This window comes from Leptosomus discolor, chromosome 22 (assembly GCF_034619465.1).
Source record: "Leptosomus discolor isolate bLepDis1 chromosome 22, bLepDis1.hap2, whole genome shotgun sequence".
NCBI classification, from domain to species: domain Eukaryota; kingdom Metazoa; phylum Chordata; class Aves; order Leptosomiformes; family Leptosomidae; genus Leptosomus; species Leptosomus discolor.
In genome coordinates this window covers 2,301,308-2,324,982 of record NC_141412.1, presented here as the reverse complement: position 1 = coordinate 2,324,982, position 23,675 = coordinate 2,301,308, and the positions used below count along the sequence as shown (strand labels likewise).

The window sequence follows — 23,675 nt, the reverse complement described above, 5'->3', positions numbered from 1 at the left end:
AGTGGAACGGAGCAAAACCTCCAGTGGTGATTCCTGGTATCCAAATGTCAGAAGGTACTAGTCCTCCAGTGTGAGATGGGTCAGGGAAGAGGGAGCAATTGGAGACGGACAGGCATGAACTCGCCGAGGAAAGAGTGCTGCAGAGTTGAAATGGGCATGGCATTTTAAAAATGAGAGCAAACTAATGTGTAAGTGCAAACATAAAGCAGACTAGGTGGACTTAGTACTGGAAAAGAAATTGAGCATAAAAGGAAGGCCTTCACTTTTTTCGTGTTTACATTATCAACTCTGGAGGGCCTCTAACCATTTTGTATCAAAGGGCCTAACAAAGCTTCCAAATCTGTCTTTAGATAAGGAAAGGAAAGGGAAGGGGAAAGGGAAGGGGGAAGGGGGAAGGGAAGGCAAGGCAATTCACTTGGAATTGACCTAGAACAATCGTCTAGTTCAACTGCCTGACCACTACAGGGCTAGAAGTTAGAGCATGTTATTAAAGGCATTGTCCAAATGCCTCTTAAACAGTGACAGCCGTGGGGCATCGACCACCTCTCCAGGAAGCCTGCTCCAGTGTTTGACCACCTTGTCTGCAAAGAAATGTTTCCTAATGTCAGGTCTGAACCTCCCCTGACGCAGCTGTGAACCATTCCCGTGTGTCCTGTCGCTGGATCCCAGGGAGAAGAGATCAGCACCTCCCTCTCCACGTCCCCTCCTCAGGAAGCTGCAGAGAGCAACGATGTCGGCCCTCAGCCTCCTTTTCTCCAAGCTCGGCAAACTCCAAGTCCTCAGCTGCTCCTCACAGGACGTGCCCTCCAGCCCTTTCACCAGCTTTGTTGCCCTCCTCTGGGGGCGTTGGAGCACCTTCACGTCCGTTTAAAACGGTGGGGCCCAGAACTGCACACAGTGTTCAAGGTGAGCATTGCGCAATGCTGGTCGGGATTTTGGGAGGCTGATGTACTAAGAAAAGGCATCTTTCTGATCCGGAATAACTTGGCCCACTGGAAATGCCGCTCACTGCCAGTGAGAAGGCGTTTCTGCCAGGAAACTATGTAGAGTGCCCACAGAAGTCTCTGGTCCGGGCGCAGCAGCCCAAGCTGGGGCCGCGGAGACCCTAATTCAGCGCTGCAGAGACACCCGGGGACACCTCGCCGTTTCCCCTCGAACTGCTAACGCGGGACTCACGGTGGCCTGCGCCCCCCGCCCGCCAGCCACGCCGTGCGCGCAGCTGCGAGGGGCAGCTCGCCCCCGGCCACAGCGCAGAGGTGGAGCACAGCTGGGGAGGGGATCCCCGCCAGAACGGCCTTGGACAACGCCGCGGGGCGCGGGGCCCGGAGCACCAGAGGCCGCGGCGGCGCTGCCGAGCGCGGGGGCCACCGGGAAGCGGCGGGGCGGGAAGCCCGGTCGTCCGCCCGCCCGCCCCGCCGCGGTGGCTGCGGTGGCTGCGGTTGCCATGGCGAGGCTCCGCCCCCGCTGACGCGCGTTGTGACGCGCGGTTGGTGGAGGAGGGCGGAGGGGGCGGGGCGGCGCGGCTCCAGGGCGCCGCAGACAGACTCCGAGCCGCCGCCGCCGTTCGCGCCGGAGCCGCCGCCGCCGCCCCCCGCGCCCAGCATGGTAATGGCCGAGCCCCGGCGGCCCCCCCCGCTGCTGCCCCGCGGGCTCGGGCCCGTCCGCGTCGGTTTCTACGACATCGAAGGCACGCTGGGCAAAGGCAACTTCGCCGTGGTCAAGCTGGCGCGGCACCGCATCACGCGCAGCGAGGTGAGGCGGGGCGCGGCGCAGCGTGGCGAGGCAAGATGCGGCGACGGGGACTTCGGGCCGCGGTCGCCCCCTGCCCCGGACTAGGCCGGCCGCGCCACCGGGGCCCTCCCGCGGCCCCTGGGCCTCGCCCGGCCGGGCGTTGGGCGGCAGGGCTCGGGTGCCCGCAGGCGCGGGAGCTCTCGGGGCTTGGAGGTGCGCGGGGCGGCGGCCGTAGGGCTCTGGGGTGCTGCTGCGGGGTCTAGGGGGAGCTGGCCGCGGGGGCTCCGCTCAGCGGGGCGTGGAGGGGCGGCTGGCGTTGGGGTGACGGCGCTGCGCTCCAGGCTGCGGAGCGGGGGGCGGGCAGCTGGCCTCGGGGCCGGGGGGCTCTGCTGTGGAGCTGGGCTTTTATTGGGGGTGGCCCGAGTGGCTCGGCGGGGGCGTGTAGCAGCGCCCTTGCGGGCTGCTTGCTCCTTTTGTCCCTACCAGCACCGGAGCCTCCCCCTGTAGGGGAGGGCGCGGGGGGGGTATTTTATTTACTTGAGGTGTTCGGCTGCGGGCAGGCTTCGGAGCGGGAGCCCTGGCTGCCGTTCGTGTTTGTTTTCTCGCTTTCATCTTCCTGGCAAAGGCAGCGATAATGCCTCCTAGCCTGGCTGTGGCGGGGTGCCCCTGTGGCTCAGGCCGCAGGCTGTCACGGTAAGGATGCTCGGATGGGGAGGGTGCAGGGGGCGGGCAGCTGTTGGCTTAGTTCGTGAGCGTAGCCATCAGGGAGTGATAACTTTCTGTTAATAGGGAAGGTTCGAACCTCGTGTTGTGCCTGCTTTCATATCCCGAATATTTTACGGTTTTCTGACCTGGTCGATACTTGCAGATGAGCAGTCCTTCTACCTCGGTCATCTGTTTTAGCAGAGGAACTTATGCGCGTCCTGAATTCTTCAATACATCATCCTGCCGGTTAAACAAATTCAACCATTTTTAGTCTCTTTGTTTCACTGCCCGCCTCCCCCCCCCCCCCCATCACCGGTACGTTACTCAGTGATTACTAGCCTGTAGGTTGTTAGTATCTCATGCTTTACCTAAACCAAAAGTGATTGTAAGTCTGTGTGGGTAAAATGTAGTCATGTTTGCTTTTTCAAAACAGATATCTGATGAGAGTAATGGCTTTGAAAGATCAGTTTCCCCTTGTATTTTCTTCTGAGGTAGTTTTAGTTGCTACACCTAGAGGTATGCTTTCTGTAAGGCTCTGTTATGGTTGTTTTCATTGTTTAGTGAAGAAGGGCTTACTGTGCTGCTCTGTACCAGACAAAAGTAAATAAAATACAGTCTGAAGTACAAAGTGAAAAAATGAAAAGACCCGCAATTACTGTGTCAGTTACTGTGGTCTTGTGTGGTAAAATCATTCTGTACGGCAATGAAAAATACCCTTAGTTTGGACTTCAGTTAAGGAAAATGATCCTGCAATGCTAACATTGTTCCGGCTATGTAGGGATAGATGAGCTTTGCATCCCAAGCATTAAAAGACATTTCTCTTCTTGTCTTATTTCTCAAGTTTCATAGTAAACTGTTAATTACTTTTAAGTCTTCCCTTGCTATTTCTGAAGAGCCAAGCAAGCAAAGACCTTGCAATGTTAGTGTTCTGTTCCCAAGTTTGATGCCATATGTCAGTCTTCTAAATGCTTCACTTGAAGATTAGTAAGTTGTCGTTTACTTCTTAGTTCTCGTCTCTTTGGCAGATTTTGTGATGGGCATGAAAACTGTAAGCTTTATTTTTATTTGTCATTTTAGAAAGGATATTTGTCTAAACAAATTGTTTAGGCAAATATACTGTACAACTGACTAGTATTGCTCAAAATAACAAGGTTACAGAAAACTTAGAGCTTAACAGCTCTTGGACTCTAATATGATTTTTCCACCTGTGTCTTAAGAAATTGTTGAATTCCCGTGCTTTCTCCTACAGTTTTGAATTTTTTTAACTAGCTTTTGTTTTCTGAGGAGCCTTGTGTCCAGTCTGAAGCTTTTTTGTCTTCTGCATGATTTTTACAGCAGATTTGCCTGTATTGGAGATTTGTGTCAAGGTCTGTCATTTTTCAGTACAGCTACGTTGACTTTCTGCGGTAAGAGATGCAAGAATGTTTATCTGGAACGTAATTGCTGAGTTAGTTGCTGACATTGTTTATGTTGTCTTTGAGGAAGGGGAACCCTATTAAGATTACTTCTGGTGATGTCAGGGGAAGTTAATTCTAGCCAAATATGACTTTGAGTAAGTGCTTAAAGTCTGGACCGCCTCATTTGATTATTGCGTTGGTTCACTATGCCCATAAAGTGGAAGTCCTGCTTATTAATGTTTCTATGTGGAAGGCTGTACATATTTCAAGCTTGTTCTAAACTTGCTTAAATTTCATGAGTTGGCAATTTCTCACGTTCATCTGTGCCTTTCTTAAAATTCCAGAGGAAGAATATTCGGCTTTGGTTCTGGAAAGGCTGTACCTGTGTACCATCAGGTCTGTACGGCAGCAAGATCTGTGCTGTGGTGGTGTTGAGACTTGCTCAGAAAGCCTTTTTAAAATGGACTATTTCCTTGTCTGAGTTTCTCCTGAATCTCCCTATTTGAACCTTTTAAATTCAGAACCTGTTTGTTGTTGTGCTTTTTTAGCATCAGTACTTTGAATTTATATTTTATATGGCTTTGACCTATAAAAAATATTTGCCTGCTTCTTTACATAACTTTGCCTAGCCAATAACTGTCAAGTTAAAAAGAGATGGGATCTTATTATCTTAGAAGGTCAGCACTTACGGATTGTATACAGAATCCATCCTTTTTACGGAGAACCTACATATCGGAATATAGAATTGTAACTTGAACTGAAAATAGTAAATATAGTTGCCAGAAATTGTTAGCCAAGTATACGTGAAAATAAAAGGAAAACAGCTATGAAGCAGAAGTCACACGTGAGACAGTAGTAGATGGTTGTATGCAAACAAACTCAGAAATCATAACTTGAATCCTATATTAATGCAACACTAAAATTGCATGGCTAAATAGTCAAACAGAAAGAAGTGTGAAAGTTAAGAAAAACGGGGGCTTGAGATGTGTTTGTAGTAACAGAGGCAGTGCATGACCCTCTTTAATGACAGTCCATACAGGGTGCCCCAGCGGGGGCTGCATGGTTGAATGTGACCTTTGCTTTGCTTGTTGTTTGTGTGTCTGTTGCCATTTAAGTTAATGACACGTACTTTCCTGCCATGCTAATTTATCCTGTTGCTGAGAAGTCCTGTGATCTCAGGGTAACTTTTGTTAATGAGGCATGCACAAGTGAGCAAAACTTTTTCCCCAGAAGAAGGGGAGACCAAGGAAAAAGAACAGAAGTAATCAGAGGCATAAAATTCAAGAAGATGGACGTTTGCCTCTAGTGAAAGATGATGACGTGAGAAATAATGAACAGTAGTGAAAAGGTCTCAGAATAGATGGAAGTTGGAAAAAAGCAGTGCACTTTAAGGATGAAGAAAAGTCTTTGAGAACAGGCTATGTGTGAAGGAGTCATGTTCCCCACCCACCCCCAAAACTCTGTAACTAATACCCCCTAACGATTAGTCATCTACAGAAGACATTGCTGCTTAGATGAAAAGGAGACCCTTCCAACTAGTATGCCCTTAATGGTTGAGTTAAGCTGTCTGGTATGTTACAGGTGGCTTGTACTTCTCTCTGAAAATTGCCAGCTCCTGATACGAGATGTGGTACTAGTTTAGATGGCAGTGCCTGATCAAGTGTGCTTAGGTACGTGTAAAAGTAAGTGATACAAGTGGAGACAGCAGCTCCCTGGGCTCTATAGCACACAGTTTGGGGTGGTGGATGTAGTTCAGTGGGAAAATGACACTACTGCCAAAAAAACCCCCAAAGACTCAGGGTGTGGATTTAACTGTTTGCACCTGTGGACTCTCTAGATCTGTTGCGAGGGGGAGAGGAGGAAAACACACCTGGAAGCAGAGAGTGGGAGCTCACGGGTAGGTGAGGTTGAGCATGATGTGCTACACTCTAAGGGAGGTTAATGCTTTTATAAGTCTCTGATACCAAAACTCTTTGCTGTTGCAAATTGAAGTTGTTCCAGATTGCAGGAAGTAATGTTTGTTAATTTTAGTATAGTTTATCTACTTTTAGCAGGTATTGGGTTAACAGCTCAGATCTGACTTTCTGTAACCTGCATAAAACTTTCAAACTTGCACTGACATGGACAAACCTGTCTTTGTATGTTAACTTGCTAGGCTGTGTTGGGGGGGGCTGTTGTGTTGTGGGTTTTGGGGGTTTTGATTTCTCTTTTGAAAGACTAGCCAGAGAATTAAATGAATATTATAAAAATGATGAAAATTCAAAGCTGGAGTAGCTCAAGGATAGAAGAATTTTCTCTTTTTTGACAAGCATTTCACCTTCACTGCTTGACAGTTTCAATTCCCAGATCTCACTTGAGGATTGCACAAACTCCAGTTCTCTAGGCCTTTAGTAAAAGAGGGAAGGAAATGTGTGCTACTCCTGATATTTTTAAATCAAAAGAAATTCTGAAAGTTGCAAAGATACTTTGGAATACAAGTCTTTAAGCAGCAAAAACTAGTGATAAGGGAAGGAACGGGATTCCTTTTGTTTTGTCATTTGAAGTGTGTACTAATAGTATATATTGATATTTGGTTGGGTTTTTTCATTGGTTACCTTTTATTTTCCTTAGAAGTGATAACTATTAAAAAAAAAAAAAGCCAAAACTAGAATTGCAGAACTTTGTGTAGTTTTCCTTAATTTGACACATGCCAAATTAGAGTTAGTTTGCTTGTGCTGTGGCAATGATTGACCACAGTAGAGAAATGAGAATGCATTTCTTCATGCATTCAGTCTCTCTGCACTGTCTTCAGAAGATTAAAGTGATGTTCCGGCATCTCTGCAAGATGCTGGTAGTTACTAGCAAACTGCCTATTTAGGAACAGAACAGACTTTCAGATGGGGAAACTCTTCCCCATCTTGAAGTAGCTTCTTCACCTCGAAGAATTACTTCACTCTTTCCTGTCATCATGACACAGCTGAGATTATGGACAAAAGCGAGCTGTTGATGTTGAATGCACTGTTCCTTCTCACGTTGTTATGAAGAAGTTGCTGGTTTGTAAGTTTTTCCAAGCGGTTTTTCTCTCAATCTTCCATGGCCCTGGCAAGATGTATGAAAACTGAAGATTCAGAATAGACTCTGACACCTAATTTGCATTTGACTGTAGAAGCAGTGGTGCCAGCTGCTACTATGCTGCTTTTCCTATAGAAGCCTGCCACTGTATGCACATATGTAATATACACATTGAGAGTTGTACAAGGATTGCAAATAGCAAATCTTTTTCCTTCAAGTAGGCACGTTTTTACTCTGTGTTCAAAAACAGCCGCTTAATAGTACCAAATAACCATATTTTGTGTTACAGCATGGAGTTTGATGTAATGTGGTGGGTTTTCTAAAGTAAAAACCTATTTAAACTGGAAATATAGTTTGTTCTTCATTAATCTGCATCTCTTCCATCTCAAATAAGATATTCTTAATTAGTGGAGAACTGTGCTTAGAATTATTTCAGATATCTGAGAGACTGAACTAACGTGGTTACAGAACACACACTTCTATGAATATACTAGTGATGGATGTCAATTGAATGATCTAGCTAAACAAGTCATGTTTGTTTTGGTTTTTTTTTGAATGGGTTACAAATGCAGCAGCACAAAATGCATCTCTTAATGTGATGGCGGAGGTAGCAAGTACCCTGCTGAGACAGTGGCTCGTTCTGTAGTGCTCCGAAACAATTTGTTTTCCAACGTTGTCAAAGTCACGTAGGACATTTTTTTTTTTCTAACTCCATAGTTACCTGCAAGAGTTCAGTATTAATAAAGAGCATTTTATTAATGCTGTCATTATTATCAGGCGATATCTTCATAACATTTTTGTGGAAGTATTCATCCGAGTCCTTGATGCATTGTTGCACCTGAATGATTTGTCTTTCAGTGATCTTTGGGAATTGTTGTATCATTAAATGTGCGCAGCAAGGAGATTTGATAGGGAACTTCTGGAAAAGGAAGAAAGCAGGAGACATGGCGATATGAAGCACTGTTCTTGGCCAGAAAGGTTATAGCAGGATTTGCGGCCATGCTTCCCAAATTTATATGACCCATTCTTTTTTTATTATTCTTTTTTTTTAAATGCTTCTTTCTTCTAATGAAATTTTAGTGGTTGTTGCTCAGGAAATAAGATCTGTTCAAGGATTTTAACCATGTAAAGATGAAAAATGTCTTCTGCACATTTTTATTTTATATAAAATTATTTACTTTTTAGTAACTGACGTGATCGTGTATTGCATAGTCTTATTAATGTTGGAAAACATAAAACTGCATTAGGCACTGATTGCTAAGAAATTGAAGTGGAGATGGAAGTATTTAATCTTTCCAACTGAAGACAGACAAATGAGTTATCTAGGTTTTTCTAGGGAAATGGATACTTTTGTTATCTGAGAAAACGAAGTTAAAAACTGTTTGGTTTTTTTTGTTGGAACTCTTTGCAGATATTAGAAGCTAGGAACTGCAGTGTTCAGAATAATGCCTGATATTGCTGGAGAAAGTTGGCAACACAGGCACTTTAGATAGACTTGGAAGTGGTAACAGGCAACATTTGAAATATTTGTACTTTCAGTAAAAGGAATACTCAAAACTTAAGAGCAAATTGTGGAAGTGCCAAACTATACTGGAAAAAACACCAAGAGTCAGTGTACTTGTAGAGCTAGATTTTTCACTAGTGTGAAGTGATGGGAGTCAAGCTTCTTTGGAAAAAGTAGCAATAGGAAGCCATACAGTTGCAGGATTTTCCCCCTCCCCACTAAGAAGGAGTGAGAAGTATAAATATTTGTGGTAATCAGACGATAGTGTTATGATAGATAAACAAATTTCAGCACGAGCCCTAGGGAGCAGGCTGCTGCTGGGTTTTTTGGTTGTTTTGGAGTGTCTGTATTTTGGGGTTGTTTTCCTCAAATTGTCCAACCCCCCCTATTTATTGCTTTGCTACAGTATCACTTGTTTGGGTATTTTTTTTTAAACTCTTCCATGCTAGACCCAACCTCTTTTCTTTGAAGTCCCATATAGCTTTGCTTTTATTAGCTTTTCTGTACTGCACACATTTCCTATGTGCAAGAAGAGTAAATGGGAGAAAGTTACTGTATTTTTTTTTTTGCTTGCATTTAAAGACAGCTTTGTAAAACACCTAACTGTGGGGGAAAAATGAACAGTGACTGTAAGGTGAAATTAAATGAACCACATCAGGAGGTAGTCTTAAAAGAAAGAAGCTACTGTAAATACCTCGCGTTACTGAGAAGCTGACGCTGTCTCTGTCAATCAGTATTCTAATTAGATTGCTGTTAAACTTTCAATACCAAAAAGATGCAGGAGGATTTTTTTGCATTGCTCTAGATGGATGAAGGAGGCATTTAGTCCTTCCTGGACACCTAGGTGATCTAATCAAGATTGGAGATACCTTACTGCTTGACTGAAAAATGTATTACTGTTTGGTGGTAGGAATGCAAGATTGCTACAGATTAATCTTGTCGTTGGTTTATAAATAAGTAGTAGTGGGCTCCACTCCTCTTAAATCTGGAGGTCGCCCAAATAACAGGAATAAACTGAGATAGATGTGGAGAATGAAGGAGAAACCAGCTCATGTCTCTGGTTGATTCCAGAGAGACAGTATAAAATTAGAGGAAGGGGAGAAATGTGACACATGGGTTGTTTTTAATAAATATTTCCTGATGTATAAGAATTTGGTCTGGCTTTAGTGGCTTGTTTTGATTACTTTGTTTTGTAACTTTCTAGTGAAGTGATTTCTTCTTAGGCTAATAAATTGTGTCTGCAAAAAAGAAACAGTAACCAGAACTCATTTTATTAGGCGTGATCTTAACTTAGGCCAGGGAGATTTAAAGGTATAATTTTTGTGGGGTGTTTTTTTCTTAAGCTGTGTAAATGACTGTTTGCCTCTTCTGCTGACACATGGCGTATCATCAGACCAAATAAGGAAGGAGCTTGCTGTTCTGCCTTTGTAAGTGAGCGAAAAGGGACCTGCTGAGAGAATGAGCAATTGCTATAAGGAGTAGTCAATGGGAGTTCAAATCCGGCCAAGACCAAGTGGGAGGTATGCATTTGGATAGGCCAGTCCCATGCCCATTACTGTTCTTCTCTTGCCTGTCCCTTATTCCTTGCACATGTGAAGCCAGGCCTTTATTATCAAGTTTTATACGTACACCAAGTGTAAGACAGTGAATTAATTGAATTAATGCTGTAGTTGGAAGGAATGGGAATAGGATGAGGAGCAGAAGCAGGTGAGCCACGTGTTTTATTTGCATGGTCTTCATAGTCAAAAGACAGAAACTTTCAAAGGGAGATCTGAATCTTTTAGGACCTGCCATCTTGAGCAGCATCGTTCCTGTATGCTTCTCAGTGTGCAAGGTAGCCTAACGTGAAAGAGGGGAGAGTAGATGCATTATGGAGAGTGCGGTAAGTACAAATAGCTAGCAAGAAGTCTACAGAGGGAAGCGTGTGTTGAATAGATCGGGCATCGGGATCCCCTAAGTTGATATATGTTACGTTAGGATAGAAGAAAGTTGCAGAGAGCTGGTGGGGAGGAGGGCAGTGTGGAGTGGCTGAATACCATTTTCGATACCACTTCTTCCAAAGTGTCAACTGATATTTTTTGAAGAATAAAGGCTATGGAGTAACTTGCAATTAATGGTGCAAATATTGTAGGACGTGAAACTTTTTTCTTGTTTTCTGTTTAATGCCAGTATATATCATTATTCTTATAGATGTGTAGTGCTTTTTGATAAGTCTAGTTTCTGTGAGTTCTACTTTAATCAGACATTGTTTTAAAAAAAATCCCAACAACCCACACCTATCTCTTTTCAAAGTTTTAAAAAATCGTTTGCTTTGGGGAAATAGTCTTGTTGTCTTCAGCTATGTAAGAGTGCAGTCTGCATCTTAAAAACAAAACCAACTTTTCTGATTAAAAGGCTAGATCAGTTTATTCTCTCATAGCAGAATTTTGTTTTTCTGGTGCTTGGGGAAGACAGGTGACTTCTGAAGACGTTATCAAGCAAAAGCATACTGAAATGAAGTCAATAAATAGTTAATTCTGAATTCAGGTGGGTCCGTAATCAGCCTTGCTGGAGGTAATGAGGTTTTCATCCTATGCGTTTTTGTCCCCTGCATAGCAGCTGTCTCCTATAGTTCAATACTTTGTGAAACGCAGTTACAATTGGAAGCATTTAGGTGACTTAAATTGTTTGCCCCTGCTTCAGTATTAATAATGTGATATTCAGGGGGAATAAGCACCATTTATATATTCAATACTCTTTAGTATTGTTGCCCTTTGCATGGGTTTTACAGCAGCTATATTCTTCTTTCTTCTTGGTTTAATTTTTTTTAATGTCTTCTGTTTGAAATTTTTAGTTTCCTAAGCATCTGTAGTTATTTGTAATTCACTTTGAAAGTATTGGCTAAAACCAAGGTCAATAGGACTAAGATCTGTTTTCTAAACTAATTGAGATCTGTTTGTAAGCTTTGGCTGATAAACGTATCTGTACTGAGCTTTTCCCTCAATGGATGAACTGCAGATGTTCTTACGTAGTAGCATCTTAATTACAGTTAAAATAAACGTGCAGCAGTTGAAATTACATGGATCCACTATGTTTCGATTATTTGTGTTGAGCCAACAGTTTCTCTTTTAAAATAGCATTTTGCATTTGTAGGATTTGGATTGGCTACCTGCACTCCAGAAATAGACACCGTTAGGCTTTAAGAAGCTTTTTGTTTTTACAACACTGCTCTGTGAAGGGTCTTCAGTTGTTCCCACTTTCTGCTGATAGAAGAACACTATGTACCCAGAGTCATTGGAGCACTGGCCTCGATCACTTGTTCTGTCTTCTACTTCTTGTAAAACTTTTTTTCTGACATGCTGATGTAGGTGATAGTCCTGCAGCCACTTAGTGGGACTACCAACATGTTTTAATGTTGTGCTGCTGTATTGCGGGATGTGTATTTCTGAGCTAGAAGAAAGGCCCCAGTTATCTGCATTATTCCCTTTATAATGAGGATAAGCTAAGGAGGAAAATGTTGGGGAGTCTTAACCTCACTTTTGCGATTTGTCTGCAGGTGGCAATAAAAATCATTGACAAATCTCAGCTGGACGCTGTGAATCTGGAGAAGATCTACAGAGAAGTGCAGATAATGAAAATGCTTGATCACCCACACATTATAAAGCTTTACCAGGTATGGTTCGCAGGGTCTTTTTTTTTTCCCTCCTCCCTCTCCCTTTTCCTCCTGTATGAAGAGTTCACTCTACACCAGTGACTGCTGGCAGATCACCGGTCTGTGACAAACTCTGCTTTTCTGGAACTGATTTGCATTGGATAAGAGTTTAACTTTTTTGAAAGTACATTAGTTGTGGTCTTTTCCGTTCTATGGTACCTATTAGGCTGGCTGTGTTGAATAACTCGAGTGTACTTGAAATCTGCTTAAAATACACAGGAGCTCTAAGTTTAATATTAGTGGAAGAGTTGAGTTGGAAATACCTGGTGATGAGACTTTGCTGTCTGTTGCTGGACAGGATGCTATGTAAGCTAGAGCAGGGTAGGAATATTCAGCATAATGTGTCTACAATGAGTATTAGCTGGGAGGACCTGTATGGATAATAGTGTTTTTCTTTAGTCAAGTTTTGGCTCAGAGTGCAGATTGAGGAGTACTTGCAGCCTTTTTTCTTATCCAAAGATAAGACATGAGGATACGTAAATATGGATTCTGCAGACATGCTTGTGATGTAAATGCACGCACCCAACAAGAGCTTCCCAAACACTTTATCTTGGACAGATAACTAGTGCTTTGGGTTTATTTTTGTTGGAATCTTGCATTTCACTTCTGTTGCGGATATGGACAATTCGTATTTATCCTAAAGTGAATTATGTATGTTGTGGAATTGAATGCATCCCATTATAACATAAAGGATGAATAATTATGGTACAACAATGTGTATTTACATGAAAGGTAAGCCTGCACTTCTGATAACATAGACAGTGAACACTTACGAAGGTTTTTACTTGTGACTCCTTTTAGTGTGCATAGTTTGTATAGTAAAATATAGGTTTGGTTTATATTGTTTCTCTTCTGTTTCACTTTCTGTTCCTGCTAGCATATGGTAAAATGTTTGAGGCTGGTGGCATTTCTGCTTCAGTTAATTCTTGCTTTTAAGGCTTTCCTGAGAATATTCCCTTTGGGGTCTGTTGTTAGTGTTCTGTTAAACAAATCACATGGTGCTTCTGAGATACTCTCTCGCTTGTCTCAAAGAAACGTAGCTCAACAAAGAAATGAAGATTTGTGCATGCTAAAACCAAACTTTGAATTTAAGTTCATCTGACATCATCTGTAAAGGCAATGTGAGCACAGGGTCTTGGACCTATGATGTTGGAGTGGTTCTGCTGAATAAAGACAAAGATCCCAGTTTAGATCTGTTTAGCTTTAACTTCATCTTACGGGAAAGAGACTGGCACTTCCTCTTTAAAATATCAATTCACTGAGTAGAGGTGGACCTTTGGGAGTTAAATTTCTAACTAGCTTGAGTAATATCTACCATAGTTCCTTCTGAATGAATGACAAAACACAAAAATGGTAGAGGAGAAGCTCAGAATAGTTAAATTTAGGTCTGGAGATCAGCACGGTCATTCGAAGAGGAGGGTAATTGTTATGTAGAGCTTACCTCCTTACTATTAAGGGATTGGGTTGTTAGAAATGCACTTGGTATAGGTGAGTTTATTTTTAAAATAGCCTTCAATCAAATTGTCTCACTAGTTTGCTTGTACAATGTGCTTATCGCTGTACTGTGTCCACGCTACAGGTTTCGGAATTGTCTTGTATCAAGGAACCACTGAGGATTGTCAAGAGTTAGGTAATGAAGCTAGCAATCTTGGCTTGATTAAGAATGGTTCCATATATATGTAATCCACAGGCTGTTGCAGCTTCCTGTCTCCAAATGTTGATTTAAAACAGTCTTTCCAAACTGTTTTGCCTTCCAGAAACAGACATTTCAGTCATAAGCTATGCTCAGCTGTTGTAGAATTAAACAAGAGTGCAGGAGAGACTGAAGAACTGCCATCTTGTTCTGTCTACTGGCTTGTCAGTGTTTTGCTAATTCTGCTGGTTTTATAACTATCATTCAGGATTTTCTTTTTTATTTGTGAGCAGCCTTCTAGTACTTTCAAGCTTATGCATATAAAATGCAAAAATCAAATTCAAGGAAGTCTTGTCAGCTCAGCCTGAACAGTTTCATTGTGGTTATTGAAACAGGCCCAAAATATGTTGGGTGTTGAAATTGTTGTATTTACTGAAGGGAAGTCCTAAATTACTTTATAATTTTGAAGCAGAGGATTTTTCACTTGTCAGTGTATCTTTTGATTATGCTATTTATACAATGCATTCCTGAGGACTTGTTCAAGCAATTGAGGAGTAGATCACTAGGAAGAAAGCTGCAAGATAACTGATGGGGCTGCCTTTTCCCAGCTTACATCATGGAAGTATGGAAGTTTGAATCGTTGAGTGAAATCTTTCTGTTCAAGGCCATGAACAGTGGAAAAGTGTTCAGGTCTTCTGCTTACCTTTCTTTTTTCCTGTTCATCTCCCTCTTCCTTCCAGCCTTCCATGTTTTCAAATTGTGAGTAGTCCGTTCTTGTAATACGGAGGCTGGAGCTTACCTGAAAAAGTAGAAGATGCGTAAAGTTTGTTTGGTTGGTTGGTTTTTTCTGCCCCCACTAGAGGATATATTAAGGATGTGATAGTTCTAGAGCTGTACTGTCCGATTGTACAATGGGAACCTGTGATGTGCTTTTACCTGAATTTTGCCAGGTTTTAAGACTGATGCTTATCTGTCTTTTCTTTTTTTTTTTTTCCCTCCTGTAACTAGAGAAGTGTTGATAACAGAGGTATTATCCCCAGTCGTCTTTCCCAAGCACCAGCCCTCAGCATGTTAGAAAAGCTGAGCAAGGGAATTACTGAGGCTGATTCCTGAAAGGAAAGTCTTTAAACTAGCTGTTGAGGATACTGTCATTTTGTTAGACACTTGTGGCTGAGAATCCTATCCACATAGTCCTCTGTACACTGGCTTTATGAAATATTTCAGGCTTATCCTTGTGCTTAGCATGCAAATGCTCCCCTTGAAATTGCTGAGGTAACTTGAAAAAAAGAAAGATTGTAGTAACTGTATGTGCAAGGCAGAGACTTTCACATCATTACCAGAACAGAACAATGAAAATAAGTATCCATTTGGGTGTTTGTTTGCTTTTTGCTCTTCCTGCAAACAGTCTCATGTGCAATTTCTCCGTCAACAGGTGATGGAGACCAAAAGCATGTTGTACCTTGTGACAGAATTTGCCAAAAATGGAGAAATTTTCGGTAAGCAAGAGAATATTTTCCTGTTCAACATTTTAATGTTAACTTCTGAAGTTTGTCAATTGTATTATCTTGCATACAAGGATCCCTTTTGCAGTAGTATGTCACTTTCCTTTATTTGTCAAGAAATCTGTGGTAACTGTCACTGTGTCTCATTTTAGAACCAAGAACTTTAGGGAAGACTGTTAGTGTATGCTGGTATAAGGAAAAAAATTAAAATTACTGATGTTCCTTTAGCAGAAGACATAGCTTGTTAAACAGAACAGTGCAGGATAGCCTCTCATCTCAGCTGACAGAACTACCAGGTTTTCAGCGTTGAGCTGAGATGAAAAACTGTATTTAAGTGTTCAGCCTGATACGAGCAGTGGTCTGAACAGTATTTCAGGTAAACTGAAGAATCTTTCTTGTCCAGTTACGTACTGATTTACCAGACACTTTTTTAATACGTTATCAGGAAGAACATGGAGGAGGAGGGAGGCGTAGGAGGCATGTGAGGGTGACTTGGAGTAACAGTCATAGTAAAAATTTTAGGTTGCTTATGGTGACCTGCATGGTCAAATTCACATTAATTCTTGTTCTTTGGCTTAAACTGATCACTCAAGCAAGACTTCACTGTTAAATTTCTGCGAAATACAGTATTTATTTTTAGTTATGTAGTTCACAGTGCAGCTTTTCTGTTTTGTAACGCTCAGCTTGGATTACAATAGAGATCTCATTTCATTCCTTTGGAAAAAGCTGTTACTTGAATCAGTGCAGGACAATTGTACTATATAAATATTCTGTGCAGATAACACTTCACACTTGGTCAGCCTTCTTTTAGTGTACGATTGCTCAAAGTGCAAAACAGTAGAGAATCCTGCAGTATTGTGAAGGACCAGAAGAACTGAGGAAGCTTACTAAATTTTTAGAATCTCCTGCTGATGATCACGTAAAAGGGAATTTGGGAATGGCTGTGCATCAGCCTTTACTTTTCCCGAGGACTATGGAGTGAGTAGTAAAAGTGAGTTGATGCTCCGGAGGCTTGCATTCTAATATTGAAGGCGATTCCTGCACACTCTCCCTTCTTGATAGTGGTAATGGGCACAGTAAAAAAACCTTCTACATCGATGTAACACAGACTTGGTTACAGCAGCCAGGTTGTAGCCTTTGAGCTCTCCTTCTGTGTAGCTTGAACAACTGTCGTAATCTAAAAAGTCAGGGTTTATGGCATCTACTATGTCATTACCGGTCATCTCTAGGGCATTTTGTCTTCTGTGATTGTACTGTGCATACATGTCCCAAGTTACTGAGATTTTTCTAAGCTATTGAGGCTAGGGTAGCAGAGAAGCCCTGTCAAGGAGGGACAGGCTGATTTTTTTTTTTTTTTTTTTTTTCCCCCCCTACCCCCAGAACTACCTATATACAGCAGTGTTCCATTTTAGGCCACAAAGAAGAAACATATGAAGTGTGACACTAAGTAGTTAAATGCGTTTCATTTTGACCTGTGTTGGTGCCTTAACTAAACAGTGTTAGTGATCAAAGTAAAAATGCCTTTTTTTTAGCTCCTGCACATGCAACAAAATGGTTGCGCCTGTGTTCTTCTGACCAAAGATGAGCTTGCTATTCATAAACTTGTTTGAAATTCTTGACAACCTGCAGAATAGTGAGACAATGTTCTAGTAAGGCTGGGATGATAAAATACCAAGAATGTTACTCCTATTTTTGTATGCAGCATGTTAGCGTAGGTCTGTTTTGGGGTCTGGTAACCTTTGAATATCGTGTGCATTTCTCAGGAATGTGGGTTTGGTGGTTTTGGTTTGGTTTTTGTTACGTTTTTCTCTGAAGGAACAGTGTGTGGTTCGTTTTACAGTGATTACCATCTGGAAGCACTGAATAAGAAGAAAGGGGATTCTGTCTTTCTTACCTTTTAAGCTGCTGTTCTCAAACCAGTGCTAATCTTGAAGCCCAGCCATGAGTTGCAGGCTGGCCTACAACTTCTTTTTTTTCCTCTTCCTGAAATATTTCCATTCCTCTCATTAATTTCCTTGGGAACTACAACATTGGATGGTGTTTATCTTGCAAGATTTGCATACAGATTTACGTAAGTGATTAGCATAAGCTAAAAATCTATCTAAAAATTACCTTTGTGCTTACATCAGGTTAAGTTTGTGTATTGTGTGTAGTTTTAAGGTTTCATATATGAAACATGAACAGTACTCAGTCAAGATTCTATAATGAAGTCACATTTACAGGACCTGAAAGGTTCTTTTGCTGCTGCTTTACGTAAGAAAGTGAGCTAGTCATAGGGAAAAACAAATGAACAGAAGGCAAAAAATATAACACTTTAATCAGCGTGGCTAAAGATTCTAGAAGTAAGTTGGATGATGGATCTTTTTGCCTTCTTATTTATCTTGGCTTTACTGTATATAATTTCCTGTAAAACTTTGTCTTAAATTCTTGGTTCATTCTGAAGCAGCAAAGTCTTTTGGGCTCTGAGACTTTCCCTGTTTGCAGATCCTTTAATGTATGTTTCATGCACAGTTTAGCAAATTCTTTTAGACCTTTTGTCATTAAAATAATTAAGGAATCTTTCTGGGTCCATTATTAGAGACTTAATATTTCTGTACAGGCTTTTTCTAAATTAATAATTCATTTCTGATTTAGAATGATTTCTCAGTGGCTTTTGTAATTAAGGATGGGATATTCCGCTTGTTGTATTTGCCACTGTTACATATGCTTTTGGAGAAGGAAGCAGAAACGATGTAACAGCAGAAACATTTTAGATTTTCAGAAAGGGAGAAAACAATCTCTTCTGGCTTTTCTGCAGGCTCTCAGACAGGAAGTGCACTACAACAGTAAGTGCTAGGTGAAGAGCAAATGGTCACTGTCTAGCAATACGAAATAACTTTTAAGTTTGAATGGTACCCAGGACAATGGGTTTCTTTTCTATGAGTCTAGCATGTCCTAGTAGAGCAACAGAAGAATAGAAAAATAGCAGAGCACCAGAAATACTCTCAAAGGTAAAGAAAATCTTTTTAGCTAGAGTATTTCATACGTAGCTGGTACTGTTGCTTTGTTTAGGAATTGGACTGAGGTGTTAAAGTAACAACCTTTCTTGCTCAATAAAAGTTAATTTCATGAATTTCATGCTTTATACAGAGGCACATAAAGTTTTCACATGCATTTTAGTTGCAATAACAAAGTTGGGGTTGCTGAGAAAGTTTCTCTGAAACTGTCAGCCAACATCACCAGGCAGAATGAACTCGGAGGGCAATGGAATAGAGTTCAGCATGTAGAAGGCCCTTGTGATTGGAGTGCAGAAGAGGTGGAGCCTGGCTGATCTTTATTTCTTACACTGCGGGGGCAGCAGGATAGATTTCATGGAAACAGAACTCAAATGTTCAAAGTCTCTTCTTGTTGTCTGGGTTATCTCCCCCCCTTAAAATCCTTATCATTGGACTGCTTGTGTCATAAGCAGAATATCATGTCTGGGGTGACTTTGATGTAACTGGAAAGTAGAGAAAAGCAGGATAGTACTTAAAAAAAAAAAAAAAAAAAAGTAGAAAGATTACTCAAACTAGATGAGGTTTTACTCCTTCCAGTCCTGGTCCTACTTTGGATGTATTGAATTTGACATGTCAAGTCTAACAATGTGTGAAATAGTCTCCCTTTTATAACATTAGTTTTCAAACAGCACAAGTAGTGAGATCCTTTTCTGGAGTCCTGTGTCTTCCAAGTGTCTAACACTTTGCCACACATGATCCTGCTTTTTGGGGGATTTTACTTTTTCTGTTGTAAAGCAAGATGGTTAGAAACCTGTGGAACCTGCTATTTCTTCAGTTAATCAGTCTCCTGACAGCACTTTAGTATTATGCTTCTTTGTTCTTTGACTAATCTTTCATTGCACTTGAAGGGGGGCTTAAACGATAGAACAACCAAAAGCTCACTCTAGGTTTGTGGAAAGAGCAGCTTATTTAAATTTTTACTCAAAAGCTAGTGAGGTGGGAGAAGTATAATGAGAAAGACTGAAGTTTGTCTGTCGGGGCTGATCTTCCTGTATGTTCCCTCTGTGATCAGTGAGGAGTGAAAGGCCTCTCGGGGGGCTGGTTCAGAGTTTTGACTCGCCCTCCAGAGGAGCCTCTCTTTCTTCTTTGACCACAGGAGGAGCTGAAAGAGAGATTAGACTCCCTAGGTTGAAGTTGGCCTTTGTGATAGCTCTTCTGAGTAACTTTGCTACTCAGTGATGTACAAAATTTCTGAGAGTGCACGCAAGCCCCTTTTCTATCTTCCCCTTTAATAAGGTACTTTAAAGAGTGTAGCATGCTCTTCAAGATGGTTGTCAGTAGTTGGTAACTGGTAAATGTTCTCTTAATACCATGGCAGGCTTTCAAGTTTGCTGTGAGTAGCCTGGTGTTAAACCTCATTGAGTCTTTTCAGCTCTGCTAAACCATCATTTCATGGTGCTGACTGATAGTTCATGGACAGGATTATTTTTAACCCCTGTACTAACATTCTTCACTGTCTTCATAGCTTCAGTGAAATTTTCTATACTTACCAACAGTTCTGAACTTGCCTTTTGCCAGTTAATGTCATTGCAGTAAGTAATGTGTTTAGCCTAGACACTTCAAATGCTGTTACATACTAGATTTGCTTTATAAAAAGGTCTTCAGATTTAATAAAACATTTGAATTGAAAAGGTTTCAGTTGTGCTTAATACTCTACAGATCTACTGTTTAACTAGCTGTTTCTGCTGTGTTTTTAAAAGTACAAGCTACTATCTGGTAACTTTCTTCAGCTTCACTCACCTGAAGGTTCTAGAACAGCCGAGATGCACATTATCTGTTGGCTAAACTAACTACAGTGAACCTGTTCTGAAAGGCTAATTCTCTAGCTTCTCATCAGTGACTGTTTATTTATATTACAAGAATCTAGACTGCGGAGGGGGAAGCTGACTATTAAGCCTAAAAACAATGTAATTGTTCAGCCAGGGGAAAGGGAGTATCCAAGCTTTCAGTTATGGTTGTTTTACCCCCTCTTGCTTGCTGTCTGACATACCACATGGACATTCTAAAAGCAGTAAACATGACCAAACTACCAGCTTGTGTGATTTATGTGTAGCTTAACAATTGTAACTGTTTAAAGGGATGTGCTGCTTTTGGCTGAAGCTTAGGAGCAGTTACTTTGATCTCATCCTTCAGTTTCCTCATGTGGCCTCCCGCTGAGTTGTAGCATGAAACTACTGACCAAGTAATAGTACAGCTTCATCCAGAGCTCCAGTACAGCATTTGACACATGACAGTGTGACTGCACCTATGGATGTGGCTTTCTCGTACTTCCGTTTTCTACTTCATACAAGAAACGTGAAGGAGAGGAAGAGTACGGAATAGTTGAGGCAAACTTTTCAACTGCCAGACATGGTGCCTGGGAAGAACAGCTTAACTGCATTTGCATACTCACTCTGTTATCTTGCATCTCATAGTTGACTTTCCTGATTGTTTAGGTGTTCCTTACAACCTTCAGTCTGTTCTGCAATTGGACAGTATGTTGTGAGGACCTACAGAAAATAATAGGATACTGTCAGGCTATATTATTGTGCTAATATTCTTCCTCTTACACAAGTATCTCTCTGGTGAAGAACCATAAGATTACTCTGAGATTTTCAAAAGCGTCCAGAATGGAAACTACATGTTTATTTCTCACTCTTGCCAGATGCCAGCCAGGGCATCCACCACCCCATTTAAAAAATTACTCTTGTGGAATGACGGTAGTGCACAGAAATGCAAAATAAGCTCCTTTAGTCAGTCCTGTTTATGCTCTGCCTCTCTTGTCCCAAAGGGTACCCTGGGACTTAAGCCTGGGTTTGCAAGAGGCTTTTCTGCATTCACAGTGTGTGTCCAATGGTTGTATGGTAAGATAGATCAGCCCAGGCAGTCTGGTGGGTCTCATCGTCTACACATGCAAAATCAAACATCCCTGAGAGTTAGATCTCCAAGTAAATCTGATTTTGGAATAGCAAAGCACTGAACTTGCGGAGAGGCTGGTAAATATTTGGAAAAACATTTCTTACACAAAACATCATCTAGATGTGAAAACGCTCTAACGTTAAATACGTACAGTAACTAGTCATGCAAAGTGTGCTAGGGTTGTGCAAATGAAAAAGTAACAGTGCTATTACAGTTTTATTGACAGTTTTCCGAGTGTTTCTGTTGGAAACATGCAGTAACTGATACACAGTTTAACCAAAGTGACCTAAATTCTGCACTGGGCTTTGCTCTACTCATTAGGGAAGCTGAAGTAGTGTTGTTTTGTCCTCAAACCAAATTTTACTGGGAATGAGATTCCCCTTATAACTAGTCCTTTGAAATTGCAGTGTCCTCAGTCAGTCAATACAGAAGACACTGTTACAGGTTTTTCTAGAGTATTTCACCATAAATACTAAGCCTGAAGGAGACAAGTTTGATTGTATAAACCTGTGTGCTTACAAGGTCAATGTCTCAGCATCTTGTGCTTGTTTAAGTGAAGAATAAACTTGAAGTCATTCTCCAGAAATGCTTCCCCATGAAAGAAACATTCAGATGCCTCTTTGATTTCTCGGAGTAATGATGCCTGTACCTGTAAGAGCCTGGCTTTACCTAACAGTTTGTCTTGGACAATTTCATACATGTTTTGAGCAGAGATGCAGAAAGCTGGGCTGGAAGGGGCTTGAGCAGCTATCTGCGATGTCCCAGCCTTGGCACAGGATCAGCTGCACCATTCTTGGAAATCTCCAGAGAGGAAGTCAGTAACTTTCCTAGACAAAGCTACTCGGGATCTGAGTTTTTTAATTATAAAGATTCGTTCTGATGTTTAATGTCGATTTCCTTAGCTGAAATTCTAACCGATTATTACTGCTTTTGTTAATAGGCATGCGTAAGACTAGAAACATGATGTATCCCCTAATAAGGGATTACTAAGCTTGGATCAGATGAGTGGTCTTGACTCCCTTACACTGAACCCAGGTCACAGAAGAATTGAGGTTGGAAGGGATTTGTAAAGAATGTCTAGTCCAGCTCTATGCCTCAGAACATGGTCAAACAGAGCAGGTTGCTCAGGACCATGGGTGGAGACTCCAATCTCTTAACCAACCTAGTCCAGCATTTGACCACCTGCGCACACACACACACCCCCCCTTTTTCATAGGTTTAAATTGAATTTCCCGCGTTTCACTTCGTTCCTGCTGCGTTTTGGCCTTTCGCTAAGAAAAGTCCAGCTTTGTCTTCCTCTTGTTGAGCGTTTACACACTTGATAAGATTCCCCTCTGCACCTTGTCTTCCCCATGCTGAGCACCTGCAGCTCTCTCAGCCTCCCCTTGTATGACAAGGGCTCCAGTTCCTTAATCCTCTTCATTATCCTTCACTGTACTCACTTTGATATGTACACACCTCTCCAACAGTGCCTTAACATACAACATTTAAAATGTGTACAATTGTCCACCTAGATAAAGGACTTTTTAAATGAAAGGTTTTAAAATAAAAGCATTGATCATTGGGTTTGCCAGACAATGTCTCAGAGTTGTATGTTTTGAAGTAAATACCATCTTAGGCTTTCAGTTGTCCAGTAAACAAAGGTACTTTGGACTGCTGAAGAGGCTCAACAGAAAGCTGCCTTGTGACAAAAGTCCTGCTGCTTTCTGCTGTGGATCCAGATGAATCAAAGATAGTTTCTGGTTTCGATTTTATTATAGAAAAATGAAAAAAAAAAAAAAAAACAAACCTACCCTAGAAACATGTAGCCAGAGGGTATGACGTGAGGGTAAGATTTGTCAAAGGCTATGTTTATGAAAGCATAGGTAGCTTTGCTATTTCAGTTTTTGCAGGGTACAATAGGGTGCTTTGCTTGAGGTATCTGCAGTAAAAACTAGAGTCATGGTTCTTAGCTCCTGAGGTATATACACACATATTCAAACAGTGCTGAGATTCTAACGGTTGTGGCAGAGCGTCTCTAGCAGGTTCCATCTGTCTTGAAGTGGTTCTGTAACCCAGGGGCTGGCACACTGCCTGTATCCCAGCCTTTCCTATTTGCAAGCTAGTTAATGCACAAAGGGTATCCTTGCACATACCATCACCTATTTAGATAGACTGTGGTATGTTCTACTTCTCCAGGAGAGAAAGAGGTGCATTTCAGAATAAATTACTTATTCTGTGCAGACTACTAGGCTTGGTGGAATACTTAAGGCCAAGGTGGTTTGGAATCTTTAAATAAGTCCTGACAGGCTAGAGCCATAAAAGCAAAGGACAGTTTAAATTATTAACTTCTTTGCTGCATTACTGACAAATTATGGATTAACGGCTTAAAGAGCTGGCTTGCATTCAGTGTAATGTAGTTTGTGCTTTTGATATCTGACTTCACCTCGGTATCATATGATTTGTCAGTCACTTTGTGACGGAATGATATTTAGCTTGCAAATATTATGATCTCCCCTTACTTGCCAGGCTTCTGTTTGGTTTTGTGC

At 41.5% G+C, this 23,675-nt stretch overlaps 1 protein-coding gene across 1 annotated transcript in view; it reads left to right on the top strand.

Moving 5' to 3' along the window:
* Nucleotides 1–1,602: 1,602 nt before the first annotated feature.
* SIK2 (salt inducible kinase 2) overlaps nt 1,603–23,675 on the top strand; it is a 53,826-nt gene continuing 31,753 nt past the window's right edge. Inside the window, exons 1-3 of the mRNA XM_086476817.1 lie at nt 1,603–1,752; nt 11,924–12,040; nt 15,145–15,208. Of these exons, the coding sequence (XP_086332943.1) occupies nt 1,603–1,752; nt 11,924–12,040; nt 15,145–15,208 (331 nt within the window). The remainder of the gene's footprint in view (nt 1,753–11,923; nt 12,041–15,144; nt 15,209–23,675) is intronic.